A 14,629-nucleotide genomic window follows, 5' to 3' on the forward strand; every position below is an offset into this window, starting at 1 on the left:
CGAAGGGACAGGACGCAGACAAGCTGGTGGATAACCCGGTTCCTTCCGTTCGATTAGAAACAATAAAGCAAAAAAATAGAAAAATAAAGGAAGAAGATGTGTTTGGAGAGACGGAGAAGAGAATTAGCTCGTAGCCTTTTCTGTGTTCACATTACATTGCCTAGCAGTGACAATTCTTTTTGTAGGAGCCTGCTTGTTGCCCTATCAGCTTTATCTAACACGCAGGATGTCAGTGACACTTGCAGTAACCGAATATGATTCAGCATGCACGGCGAGGTGTGCAACTGGTTCAAACGTATTGCGATAATTAGGTTCATTACGATAATTACACAGTGAATTCAAAAACACCCTTTCTGGGTATATAAAGGAGTTTTTTCAGGCAAATACACCTTTTTTATTCACAAAGAAAACCAAAGGCGCGCAAAAAATTGTGCTAAGAAAAGGGTGTATGAGAAAATACACTCTTTATTACACCAAGTGCTGTATCAAAAAGGGTGTTTTTATGCGGTTTACACCTCTCTTTACACCCTTCAAGTAATACTGGTGTCGAAAAAGGTGTTTACGTTATATACACCCTGTCTACACTGGTGTTGAAAACGGTGTTTTCATTCATGATAGAACAATTACATTGGCTTGACAGCTCGCTCATTTGGTAATCACGTTATAGACGATAGCTTGAGTTGAAAACACAATATTTGACAGGGAGAGATGCAGAAGCTCGCTGATATCTTGACTCGTTACAGGCGGACGTGTTAATTGCAAAGACACATGTTCGTCACCGTTACAGACGAGTTGTACCGCACTAGAGCTTAGCGAATATTACTCCAACGAACTGCAGTTCAGTATATGATCAATCTGGTACGCCAATTTAGGCTATCGAAAGTGCTCGGGGCTCATTACAGTATCGTCTGAAGATGGCAGCATCGTAACGCCGCTCATTTCACGAGCACGGACGGCGTTACGATGTTGCGATCTTCACCTCTTCCCTTACATATGTCCAACTGTTTTGTTTTAATTTTATTTGAATTGTTCTTTTTTTTTTTAAGGGTTGCCAGTGACGCACTGCGCTCCAGTTTAGGTTCTGCTGTGGAACCACGGCTGGAACTGTGCCGTCGCTAGGGTGGTTGTTGCCATACAAGCAAAAACGTCGGACTGCATGGCTCGGCATGCTGCCGCGGGACTTACACCCTTTCGAAAGGGTGTAAGAGTGTTAAACACCCTCCTAAAAGGGTGTTTAAACAGGTGTTTTTTGCACAATACACCTTTTTGAAAGGGTGTTACAGTTGATGCGGTGTAAAAAAGGGTGCCAGCCATAGACAAAAAGGTGTAAGCGGTTTATACCCAAAAGGGTGTTTTTGAATTTACTGTGTATGTTGATGATACCGATTACAATTTTATATTCCCTTGAGACCATGGCTGCTTGCGCACCGAAGATAGTGCTGCACGAAATGCTACAGTCGTTCATTGTACCGCTAGATTTGGTCCGCAGGCACACTACACGCACGTATTGCTCTCTAGGCGCAAACATAGGGTTCTACGATTTTTAGTTCGTTCACAACACGGCCACAATGGCCACGGCAACATCATATCACATCATCATATCACGGCAACAAGGCCAATATGTTATCCCGAGGGTAACATCTCATTACGGCCGAAGTCTCATTACGGCCGAAGTCTCATTACGGCCGAAAATCCTCTAATCCCCAAGTGTCTCGTTACGGCAAAGTCTCAATACGGCCTAAGGTATTCTCATTACGGCCGAAGACGTCTCATAACGGCCAAAAAGAAAAAAGGAGCATCCATCATATTAGCTGTGTATATACTGTGTTTTTATGCTTCCCAAATTTGTCCGAGCAGTGTGCCCCCACGGCTTGGTGTCACACACAATGGTTCATGCCACAATATTGCGACAGTGTTTCATGCACCCCTCGTGAAAATGTTTTTATTGTCATATGTGTCACACGATATTTGTATGTGTTACGCCATTTTCTCTCAGTATTCAAGCAACATCCTACTCGTTGGTTCTGTGAGCAAACTGTGTGTGTGTGTGTTCTGAAAAGTACTCCACAAGGGAGCCCACTGGGAGCTCCAGGAGCCACATGACCTATGACCATGATCTTCTCCCCCACTAGCTGCCTTCTACAATTTACGTCCACCTGAAATTTAAAAAAAAGTACATAAGGCACTGAACAAAATGACATATGCTCTTGTTTGATGATGACCATAAGACATATGCTGTCAAGCAGACTTTTTTTCCATATATTCAAAACATATTCAAGAATTATGGACAACAATGACAATTACATAGCTCATAATGATGCAGCTGCATAGCCAGGAAAATATTTCAGGAGGTGTTTTATGAGGCTTGACATGGGGTGGAGAGTCCCCCTCGTCAGTGCTTTATCCAGACCCCCTACACCCCCTAACTTTTTTGCCTGTGCTAAATCTACAGGGGGTGTCCTAGCGTTTTCAGCTTCAGATACGTCTGTAATGATTCGGTAAACGGGAAGGACGGAACTATAATGATGACCTCCCCGCACAATTTTTTCCAACACCCCTCTCGGGCCTGGGATTCTTGTTTCATTTTCGTGGGGCACTACATTAGAGCTTATGCCACTGCACTGATGTCACAATGTTATAAGTGTGTGTCACTCTGGGCATTCGGAATTCCCTCTAAGCTGCAATGTGTAAATTCAGAATATCCGAAGGGGTAAGCATCAGATGTTACCTGCAGTCTTCATGCTGAAACGCGTGTACGCAAAACACTTCCGCCGTGGTGGGCGACGTCGTTAGTGTAATCAGACACGCAAGACAATTGCGGGCACATGGAGTAGTGGGCAGCAACCTGAAAACGATACATTTCGGTGTTATATATGAGTAATCAAAAATATACATTCCCACCATGTTTCGTTTTGTCGTTTGTAGGAAGCGCTAGTAAGGGAACAGCACTTGGTTGGTCACATGCAAGCCACAATGCGAGAGGTGCCGATATTTCGATTACGCGATCAAAAATTAAAAGTCTAGAACCCTGCACACTTCCCATGCAACTACTTCCCCAGCATCGTGAGACATGACACCCATGACATGACAACATGTATTCACGTATAGTGTAATGTGAAATGATATGCAGGAATGAAAAAGATGCCAACTTACCTGTAATCCAGTGTCTCATAAGTTTGCTTCGTTTCCTGCAGCTACCATGAAGTGCAATGCACGATTTAAAAGTTTCGTTTCGCCATGATGCTCACCGCAACATTGCTGCACATTTCGCAAGCGTCACGCAATCCCACGTGATCTCTTTTTGATCAGTGAAAATAACTCGCGTCATGGACATCCATGTTCATCTCAGCGCTAATCACGTTTTTGCATGCTATAGAAGGAGGGGCGATCAATACTCTTCCTTTCGTGTTTGATATCTTATTATATATACTCTCACGCTCTCACTTCGGAAGTTAGGATGGTCTCTAGCAACGTTGGGTATCTCGTTTCTTGTGTTAAGCTCCAGCTCCATCCATCCATCCATGTGGCAGCGATCAGTTGTAGTTTACGACGCAATAATATTATCTATTGATTGGTAGTGCTGTAACCGTGCAAATTAGCAGACTTAAGCGGCACTTTATGTTCCGTCGTTGTCTTTCGCGCAGCGCGTATTGTTCCGGGGAAAATTGAGTTGGTTGAATGAATCGTCCATAGTCCCAACGTATATCGCGCTGTGTTGACCAAGACCGAGAACAAAGAATTCTGGTGAGTTATGCTTTCGTAGACTGTCTGGTTTAGCAGTGTGTTATCCGCACTTAGTTGCATTCTCATACGAGTAATTTGACTGAATCAAAACAGCCAAAGTGCCTTGTAATAGATGTAGGTGGGTATGTGTTAGTAGATTTGCACCGTTTGTGGTTCGTTACGCGTTTTGGAACAACAAATTCATTCGAAGTTAAGACACCGATAATACCGCACCGTACAGCAGCATTTATCATTGTGAGCCATATTTCATTTGTTAAAATTTGTCGTCATATTTGTTCAAAAAATAAAAGCACAAGTCGGCATACTTGATCTCCTCGAATTGCTTACCGCGAACATCTGCAAATGTTGCGCAGGCCTTTCCACTATACTAAGCGCAAAAGCATATCTGATTACAATAAATATTTCAAGAGGAAGTCATTTAAGTACATTGTTATTTATAGCTATTTTCCATTTCAGTCATGTTATGTGGGGTACGCGAAGGATTCCGGAAAAAAAACAACATGGCTAACAGGATGTTGCTGCACAGGGAGTCTTGGCTGAAGAGATGAGCTGCTAAGATTACAAAATGTATCATTCGGTTCTGTTGTGAAGTGAAAAATTGTGTATAGTAATGCACGAGAGTTAATTCGTGCACTACTTTTATAAGAAGAAACGAGAAAAGGAAAGTCATGCATGCATCATTTCATGAATTGTAATGTATCACTGTTTCATATTCACATGTTTCCATTAAGTGAATGAACTAATGCACTAAATTCATCTCATGGTTATGCATTGTGTTACCTGGAAGTCACATTTTTTTCATTTTTTTGTCTAGATGAAGGGTTTATGTAAGCCTTGTATGAAATAACAGACACATATCAACATGTATGCAGCTTGTGCACATTAAAACCAGCCATGTAGAGTGACATGCCTGTTTTTTTTTTTTAATGGTTCTAGCCTATTCACGGTTGCTCTTTGCTTATTGCAGGTCTACTCATTCCAGAAGCAAGATTGTCCCATTGTAAAGCGAATGGAAATAAACTGACGTCGACTGAGATAGGTGTTCCTTCTTGGCCAATGACTGTAGGATGTCTCCAAAAAACGTCACAACAAAGCCGATGGTCATCTAGCTCTCCACAAGCAGCTAACTCCACCTAGTAGCCTGCTGCTTCACAGCAACATCAACACTACCTTTGGGGTGTGCACATTACACAATATGCTGCACTGTGCTGTGGTAGGATAACATACTGATTGTCACACAATATATTTATATATATGATAAGGGCCCTAAGGGCACACTGCATGGCTTATACCCTCTGGAATGTATATCCATACCTGGGCAGCAACGATGCATGTCAATGCACGTTAGAATACAGATTTTGACTTTGGCCGTTATGAGACCATCTTCGGCCGTAATGAGATTACCTTCGGCCGTATTGAGACTTTGGCCGTAATGAGACACTTGGGGATTAAGGATTATTGGCCGTATTGAGACATCGGCCGTAATGAGACTTCGGCCGTAATGAGATACAATCGTCCTCGTCTGGCCGTGTGCCATGCTAACCCGATTGCAGCAGGTCAGTGGTCGGAAATCTCGTGCAAGTTGGTCTATTTCCTGCTCTTGCATAATGTATTCAAAGTGTTAGAAGACTGTTGTGGAAGAAGAATCTATACAATAACTTTTCAGGAGACCGCAGGACGTTGGAGAAGGTAAAAAAAAAAAGAAGAAGACGAGAACATATGGTGAGACTAAAGGAATGTACGACGGAGCGTCAAAAGGAAATGGCAAAAGCCATCCTACAGGGCGACGAACAAGTAATGAAGGTTCACAGTGAATTTGACCATGAATATGGACAATAATATTATTATACCAAGAGCGTTAACCAATGTATGCATTTTTATACTTACTTTCCCTTCACAATAAACACGAAAGCGCGGACATAGTCAATCGCCCGTCCTCCGGTCGTTGGAGCAGTTGGAGGTTGCCATGGCGACGGCGCTGTCAGCAGTGCGCATGCGCGAGGGAACGGATTATTTCCTCCGGCCAGACGCAACCAAATTTCAGGTATGTTAGTACGGGCATTGTGATATTGCTATGAACATGCCCATGCTGAGTTCATCGTACTGAGTTCATCGTGCGGAAGCGGCCATTCGCTTGGCGAGGGTAAAACACCGGTATGAGGCAATGAGGCAAGCATAGCTGTAGCAAACATAGAAAAAGAGGAGATGGAACACAGCCATTAGAAATTGGTAAATGCATATATTGTTTATGATAACATCCGGGTCGACCTGAACCGCATCACATCGTACACTCTTAGATAGCCGCAAGTGAAAGTTGGCACCACTGTGGTAATCTGAAAAAGTCAAAATGCACAAAAACTTGTCAATGCTCTCATGGGCAGAAATGAAATATCGAAGTAAGATACACAGCAGAAGATAGTTCCAAACCTAGAGAATGCTGTCCATCCTCACCCTTTCACTCCTGTGCTGTACCTCAGACTATCAAAAAAGAAAATTAATCGGGGAGAGTCGTAATACAGGTGCTTCTCAGTATTGGCCCCAGAGTCAAGGCAATGACACTAGACTAAGACCACTGATGCCCAAGACCGTACAAGGGGGCAAAGACCACAGCTTGGATTGCCTACGGAGAATAACAAATAAATAAGAGCAAGCGCACTGCACCAGTACAAAGTTACAATCACTTGGTTACAACTTACCGTTTCTCTCTCGCCAGCCGCCGACGCAGCTTGCGGACTGATTTCCCACCGCAACTCCGCGGTTTCCGAGAATTCTTGCACGGCGTTGCCGCGCGTTTCCAGTTTGTGCGAAGCGGCAGCAGCAACGATACTATGAACGTGCAGCCTACCGCGCGTAACCACGACCATCTCTATAATACACGACCATAACACTCTAGTGATGGGCCGAGAATCAATGATTCGTTCTTGGTGAACGAATCACTAGCTTGAACTGAGTGAATCGATTCACCTCCCCTAAAAAGATTCGTTCATTGATTCACCAAGGGGATGAAACTCGCGAGTTCCTTTGCGGACTAAAGTGAGGCGCTGCGAGCCTTTCGCGTCATCAAACGTCATGAAACGTCAAAATTTTTACGTCGAAGCGCGAGTTCTCTACCGAGAGCATCTCATTGGCTCCTACGGCCGCTCCCCTGGTATGCGAGCGCTCATTGGTCGGTTTGAAATTATAACCTTTTCGTGGCGCGGGAAAGCGGGCACCGCCGTGTCAGCCGTAAAGTTTCGAAGTATGGTGCAGCAGGGACGCACGCAAAGCATCTTTGCCGGTACCGCTTTGGATGGCTTTTAGTGCCCGTCGATACAGACTCTGCAAAACTCGAATCCTCTTGGATACTTCTGCAAGTAAATTCAGTGATAGATAAGTGGAAGGCGCAGGTCTGCTTCGCTTGCTTGGCGCGACAACGATTCAAGGCGGATAAATACTGTGTTTTTCCACTCGATGGCAGGTAAGTCAGTTCCTATTCCATTCTGCCGCTTAGCGTAGCATAGCATAGCACCGCACCTGTGCCATATACTCAGCATTTCGGCCGGTAGAATTTTTAGTTTTCACGTTTTCTGATCCCTGTTCTGGTCTTTCTTGCTCAGGTATCAACTAGGTACTGCTCAACTCATATCTGCTTCAGAAAAGCATCGGCATGGACGCAATAGAATGGATATGTCACTCTGAGTGGTTGGAACATCATCTTTTGGCTTAGCAGCTGCACAGGTTCCTTTGTGACGGGTCAGCCTTGACATGTGACACTATACAAGCAGCAAAGGGATATGGACATGTTTCCTGTCATGCTGGATTTGTGAATGTGTGTGCCTGTGCAGTGAATTTACTGATCTACTGTGAAGTCTTCCACTTGAGACACCAGCTAACAGTGAATGTGAAGTTGCTTCGGCATATTACTCGAACTTCAGAAATAATGTTCATGTCAAGTTCGTGTTTGGCGCAGATACAGAAGACTGCATATGTGTGATTTGGAAATACCAAAAGCGAAAAATAAAGCACCTTGTGCAACAGAAAGAGCCAACGCTTCCGCGTTTTATTTATTTCACTGGATGCGAACGAAAATCCAGAACCGCCAAAGCGAGGAGAGAACAGAGGGGAAAGAGAACCCCTCGGCAGCGTCGCTTCACGTCACGCGTCACCCATGGAGACAAAATAAAACAAAGCAAAAAACTACTCTACCGAGGCCCAACGATTTGCCCGACGTCTGAGGTCACGTGAGTTTTTCCCGACAATAGAAATATACTACACGTTCATTCCCCTGGATTCACCTTCAATGAGGGCCCTCAAAAACTACAAAGAAAAAGAGGAAACATTCTGATTTCAAAACATTTGACAGAGGTAGGTGCGGCGCCATCTCTGAACGCGAACTGCAATGACAGCACGCATCCACAGTGACACGCGCATGCGCGCACACGGTGTGGTCGTATGGTACCCTATGGTGAGGGGGTGAGGGCACGGCAGCGCGCAAGCGAGACTGAATCAAACGAACGAATCAATTGAATCGGTCTGCACCTTATGATTCAGTTTGAGTGGTTTGAGTCGTATGAATCACGGCTGGCTGCTGTGCTGCTCTCCTCGAGTCGAAGTGACTCGTTTGCTGTGCGTCTTAGATCACTGATTCATGTAGCAGTCCGTTCACTTCGGACACTTCGAGTTCGAGGGAGAATCTTTGTATGGTTATGCTTGTGCGGCTCACAGATTCATTGAGTGATCCATTTGCGACGGAAGTCGGTTTGGTGGTTCGGTTGTGCGCTGTGCTCGTGGGGCTCACTGAATAGTTTCCCGATTAGTTCGCTTCGCGCCAGTCGCTGGGGAACAATTCTCAGTCTGCGCTGCTGATTCATGACGTGATTCGTTCTCTTCGAGCTATTCTGGCACTGTTTGTTCACGCTTTCTGGCGTGATCCACGGAATGGTCTGGCAGCTCCTGATCGTGTGAGTGGGGATGGGGCTTGAATTGGTTTGCTGATGTTTGGTGTTCCTTGGCTGATCCTTCACTGGGGATGGATCCATTCGGCACCTAACGAGTTAACTATCTCATTGAGCGGTCTTAACTAGGTAGGAGCCCTGGCGCGTCCGTGCAACCGTTGCCGTGCTCGTTGTGAAGGACTTGGTGTTGGCTAGTCCCAGGCTGAAGTTCGAGGCTGGGGTATGTTCATCAACGTGTGCTATCTTCAGTGAGCTGCCGGGCTCTCAGCGACGCGTTTGTGCCGGTGGGCGGACAGAATTTTCATGCATATGTTTGGAAGGCAGGATGGTCGTGCAGGCTGTGAACTGTGAACGCATATGTGTGAAGGCATATGTCGATTTTCTGAATTACTAGGCATCATTGGTAGCTCGTCCAGATTCCTGGTTACTGTGTGATACAATACTGGTATCTATGACAAGGGCGTGAAAGCAAGTGTAGCTGAGTCGATGAAAGCTCAATGTACACGTGGGAACGCTTTTTTATTTCGTGTTTCTTCATTTCTTTTGAGTGCCGTGCTGATTGCGAGTATGTTATAACACGCAGAGATAACCACAGCAACGCGAGACTGCCGGAAGAGCGCCTCTCTTCTCTTGACTCTTTCTTGATAATAAATGTGAGGTCACCGGTCACATAACTTGATGACGCCATCGTGTCACGTGGTGTCGTGACGTCACTGAATCATTGAACGGATCTTTTGAACGAATCACTAAAGCGAACTGAACCAAATGAATCGATTCACTAAAAAGAGTCATTTTGCCCATCACTGTAACACTCGCCCGTTCGCCTATGGGACTTCCGTCCGCGCCTCGAGGAGCGGAAGTGCCGTATTTACGCGCAGAGCGCCCGCCAGGGGCGCCACTTGCGGTGCCCAGAAGAGCGCCTCTTGTAGCTCAGCTGTGTGCAATATGAGTGGTCCTTGTGGTTAATTCTTCGTGCGTACACGTTTGTGTATTGTCGCAGGTTCTCTGTTCATGTAGAGCTAAGAGTTCTGAAACGAAATACTCAGAAATAGGCTGTGCTTAGGTGGCATGTAAAAATGTGAAACTCGCGCACTATGTGCCGTATATCGTACACATAAACTTGGCAGCAGCACCTTGTGTGTTGGGCCAGTTATCATGCGTTTATGATTGCTAGACGCAAGCGCGTTCAGACTTTACGTTTCCGTGCTAACATACAGGGCAGTTACAGAGAATGGGTGAATGCGACCGTAAGAAGAAACTGTTACTGGCAAAGAGATGACTGACACCAGTTACGACGTTCAACAGAATTTGTTGTATAAGCAAGCACTTGAGTTTTAAATCAGCAGTTGCTTGTTTTGTTTTCCTACTTATTGGTCCCTTTTTATTTTGCTTGTACACTTTTTTTCTTTCTTTTGCGGTTTGCCATTACAATGCTCTGCTAACCTTTATTATGCTGTTCGGATAGAAGCCACTCTGAGAATTTTTCTTGATGGTGGCTTTTCTGCGACGCTACCTTGTGGTGCCTTTTTTGTGGTCGTTTTGCACTCCTGGGAGATGCAAGGCTGTGTAAACTTCGTGATCACTAAACCTAGGTACCGTAGCCACGGTGCCACGTCTAAGAATTTTGCGCTTTGCGCCGATGCTAAAGTCTTCCGTCTTGAAATGCCGAGAACACGCAGAGTTCGAACTAGCATGCAGGCGAAAAACGATCTTAGATGGAGAGTTTTTCGCTGTTGTTGCAGACAATGGTCGCGGCTGATAACTTTGTTGTACGAAGCATCTTCATCAAATTTAATGCAAGCCTTTGCTCATCGGCACCAGTGAAGATGCTGTTCTCCTTTGCGAATCTGATTGTGCGGCCGAACACAAGAATCCTAAGTGATGCAGTCAAAAACTTGTAATATTACAATGATAATCTAACAAATAAATGCTATTCTTCCTTGCTGACTTGTTATGATCATCGTTATTTCTGTAATTCCAGATGACATCTTCATCACAGTATTTATGGTACTAGTTACGACATTTAAATACTGTATATTTTATATTTAAATACTCCTATCGAATTATGAAGAGTATTTAAACACCCCTTTCAACAAAGTATTTTGTATTTATATTTAAATACTCAAAAAATGTATTTATGTCCACCCCTGGTCGGAGGCCACGGGGTATTATTCGTTTTTTCAGAGAGAGATGCGTAAAAGGTACTCAGCTATATTAGATAAATCTATTTATGGTGCACACTGCCATCCATAAAGTGCACCCTATATGAAATGAAACAATCGCAATTCGCAATGAAGTTACTTGTGTCGCGATATATTTCGAGCCACTTCTCCCGTAAAACAGCATTTCTGTTGTGCCGCCCTCACCCCCGTAGTCTCTGGCATCCCGCAAGGTTCCGTCCTCGGACCTCTCCTATTTATGATATACATCAACGACCTCCCTGACCGACTTTCTTCCAATATAAGGCTGTTCGCCGACGACTGCGTCTTGTACAGGAAAATCACAACCGCGGCAGACACAACACTCCAAGATTATCTCAACCTGGTGGATCAGTGGTGCAAGGAATGGCTCATGCCTCTTAACATCGACAAGTGTTGTCACTTCACCTTTTGTCGTCGCATTCCTAAGTTTTCATGCTCGTACAGCATCAATAATACTAGCATCCCATCAAGCCCTTCATACAAATATCTTGGTGTCGTACTTCAATCTAATCTTTCTTGGAACACGCACGTCTCCACCATTGCCGCAAAGGCGAACCGTACGCTTGGCTATCTACGACGGAATCTTCGCCTTGCCTCCCCCCAAGTAAAACGCCTTTCCTATATTACCCTCGTTCGACCACAGTTAGAATATGCCGCTGCTATCTGGGACCCCTCCGTTGCGTACTTATCTAACGAATTGGAAAAGGTCCAGAACCGTGCCGCGCGGTTTATCACCAACAACTACTCCACTACCGCTAGCATTTCTCAGCTAAAGCTTCACCTTGACCTACCACCCTTATCAACCCGCCGATACATTTCGAGGCTTTGCCTTTTCCACAGGCTCTATCATTCTGACATCGTCATCGTCGTCAACGGTCATCAACGGTTCTTCGGACTTGGTCTCAGCAACAAGTACCCATCCTAGGCTCTCTTGACGTTGAGGTGCAGTACAACAACATCAGCACTCGACAGTCGGTGCTGGTAGCACCTGGCGACGGCCCGTGTTTACTCGGGCGCTCCTGGTTCAGAGACTTGGGAATTGAGGTTCAAGGAGTTCATGCCGTGCTTGATAAAGACCAGGTTTGGTTACGCAACCCGGTGTTCGAAGGAAGACTGGGGAAGTTCACAGCGGCACCAGTCACGATCGACATCGAGAAGGATGCTACACCTGTTTTCATGAAATGTCGCCCGATTCCATTTGCCATGCGCGACAAAATGTCGTTGGCTATCCAGAAGATGGTCACGGAAGGAGTCCTCGAGCCGGTCGCGTTCTCAAAATGGGCTACGCCAATTGTACCGGTTCACAAGCGGGACGGAACGAGAGACTACAGATGCACGGTGAATACCGGAAGCCAACCAGACAAGTATCCATTGCCCACATCCACAGAGATGTTCGCTGTCCTGGCCAATGGGGTGTTATTTACGAAGCTTGATCTGGAACAGGCTTATCTACAGCTGCCAGTAGATGAAGAGTCATCGTCGCTCTTGACGTTGAATACGCCCTTTTCAAAGTAAAACGCTTGCCATTTGGAGTGTCCGCTGCTCCAGGGATATTTCAACGCTTCATTGAGACGATACTACATGGTGTTCCTGGCATTGCAGCTTTTCTTGATGACATCATAATTACTGGGAAGACTGTTCAGGAGCATGACCAGAGAGTCCAGCTAGTGCTAGAACGACTGCAACGTGCAGGACTTGGGCTAAACGGCAAAAAATGCAAGTTTTCAATGTCCTCGCTGAGCTTCTTGGGGTTCAACATCAGCGCCGAGGGTATTCGCCCGTGTGCTGAGAAAGTGAAAGCGGTCCACGATGCCAGGAAGCCGAAGGACAAGAAAGAGCTACAGGCTTTCCTGGGACTTGTTAACTTTTACGACCGTTTTATCCGGAACAATGCTACTTTACTAGACCTTTACATCGCCTTCTGGACAAGGATTCAAAGTGGAGCTGGACAAGGAAACACAGACAAGCTTTTGGAAGCTTAAAAAGGGGGTTAAGCTCTGAAATGTTACTGTGTCACTACGAGCTGGGGAAGGAGTTAGTTCTGATGTGCGACGCATCTTCATATGGGATAGGTGCGGTCGTTGCCCACGTTGATGACAAGGGATACGAGACGTCCATTGCCTTCGCTTCCAGGACATTACACCCAAGTGAGCGACCCACATCGGCAAATGCAACAAGCAATTTCGCCAAGGATGCTTCGTTGGACGCTGACGCTCGGAGCGTACAGTTACGAACTCCGTTACCGGAAGGGAGAAGACATGGACAACGCCGATGCCCTCAGCCGATTGCCACTAGAGGTGGAGCCCGGAGCCACAGCTGAACCCAACCCTCCGGAGGTTTTCCTTATTGAAGAAGTGCCACAAGCAGCGATACATGCCAGAAACGTTGCTGCTGCAACAGACAGAGATCAGCAGGTGTTGCTTCGGGTTCAACAGTGGACTAGAGACGGTTGGCTGAAGTCATCACCCCAAGCGAGAGATCTCAAGCCTTACTGGACACGCCGTTTCGAGATATCTATTCAGGATTGTTGCCTGCTTTGGGGAACCAGAGTTATTGTCCCTCAAGCACTACGGCAGGGGATCCTCACCACACTGCATTCAGGCCACGCAGGGATCGTACGCACGAAAGCAATGGCCAGAAGCTTTGTATGGTGGCCGGGGATCGATGCTGACATTGAGAGCATGATCGGTCGGTGCACCCCGTGCCAATTAACGCGAAATATGCCATCGAGAGACGCGTCACACCCGTGGCTGCCGCCACAGAAGCCTTGGTCAAGGCTGCATCTGGATTATGCAGGGCCTTTTCAAGGGCGCACATTCTTGATGTTCGTCGATACTTTCTCGAGATGGCCGGAGGTGATTCCTGTGTCGTCGATGTCGGCGGCCGAACTGATCCGTCATCTTCGCCGTGTGTTTGCGACGCACGGATTGCCCGATGTCGTGTTTACCGACAATGGCACGTCTTTCACTTCATCCGAGACGGCCGACTTCCTAAGAAGGAACTCGATCAGACACATGTTCTCTCCGCCATACCATCCGCAGTCGAATGGCGTCGCAGAACGTATGGTGCAGAACGTAAAAAAACAAGCTTCGCCAACTACGACGCGACGATCCGGACTGTCGTCTATCACGTCTGTTGTTCGCATTACGTACAACACCATGCTCGGACAGCACAAGATCTCCGGCGCAACTGCTCATGAACCGTAGCCTGAGGACCTTGCTAAGCGATGTCCGGCCAAGACGGCAGTTGACGGAGGAAGCTGACCAGTCACTACAGCGAAGATTCAAAGGTGGTGACAAGGTGTTCGTACGTAGCTACAGGGGTAACCACAAATGGCAACCTGCCACGGTGGTTGGCGTCGAGGGCAACTGTACTTTCAAGTTACAACGCGAGGACGGCGAACTGCAAAGAGCGCATGCAGACCAGATGCGCAGATGTCATGCAAGTTGCAATAGCCACGACGACGTCAGCAGTGAGTGGTGGTTATTTCCAACCCCAACTCCAACGCCGAGCGCAGACAATACAACATCGCCGGAGACAACAGGAAACACATTAGTAGATCCTGGTGCATCGGGCCTGCGACGCTCTGAGCGAGCTAGAAGGAGGCCGGATTTCTACGGTGTGGTGGTCTCAAAATAGGTGGGGAGGACTGTTGTGTATGTTCAAAGATACCGCGCTTGACTGTACAATGCGAGCACAGCAGCTCGAGCTCTCGTTCTTGTGTGCTGGTTCTGGAACTGATCGGACGCC

General features: G+C 46.4%; 1 protein-coding gene across 1 annotated transcript; it reads left to right on the plus strand.

Moving 5' to 3' along the window:
• The first annotated feature begins 13,071 nt into the window (after nt 1–13,071).
• Nucleotides 13,072–14,085, plus strand: LOC135372739 (uncharacterized protein K02A2.6-like). The gene has a single exon (XM_064606223.1). The coding sequence runs from the start codon at nt 13,072–13,074 to the stop codon at nt 14,083–14,085; it is 1,014 nt and encodes a 337-aa protein (XP_064462293.1).
• Nucleotides 14,086–14,629: the final 544 nt, after the last annotated feature.

The sequence above is a fragment of the Ornithodoros turicata genome, unplaced genomic scaffold (assembly GCF_037126465.1).
Source record: "Ornithodoros turicata isolate Travis unplaced genomic scaffold, ASM3712646v1 Chromosome169, whole genome shotgun sequence".
NCBI lineage: Eukaryota > Metazoa > Arthropoda > Arachnida > Ixodida > Argasidae > Ornithodoros > Ornithodoros turicata.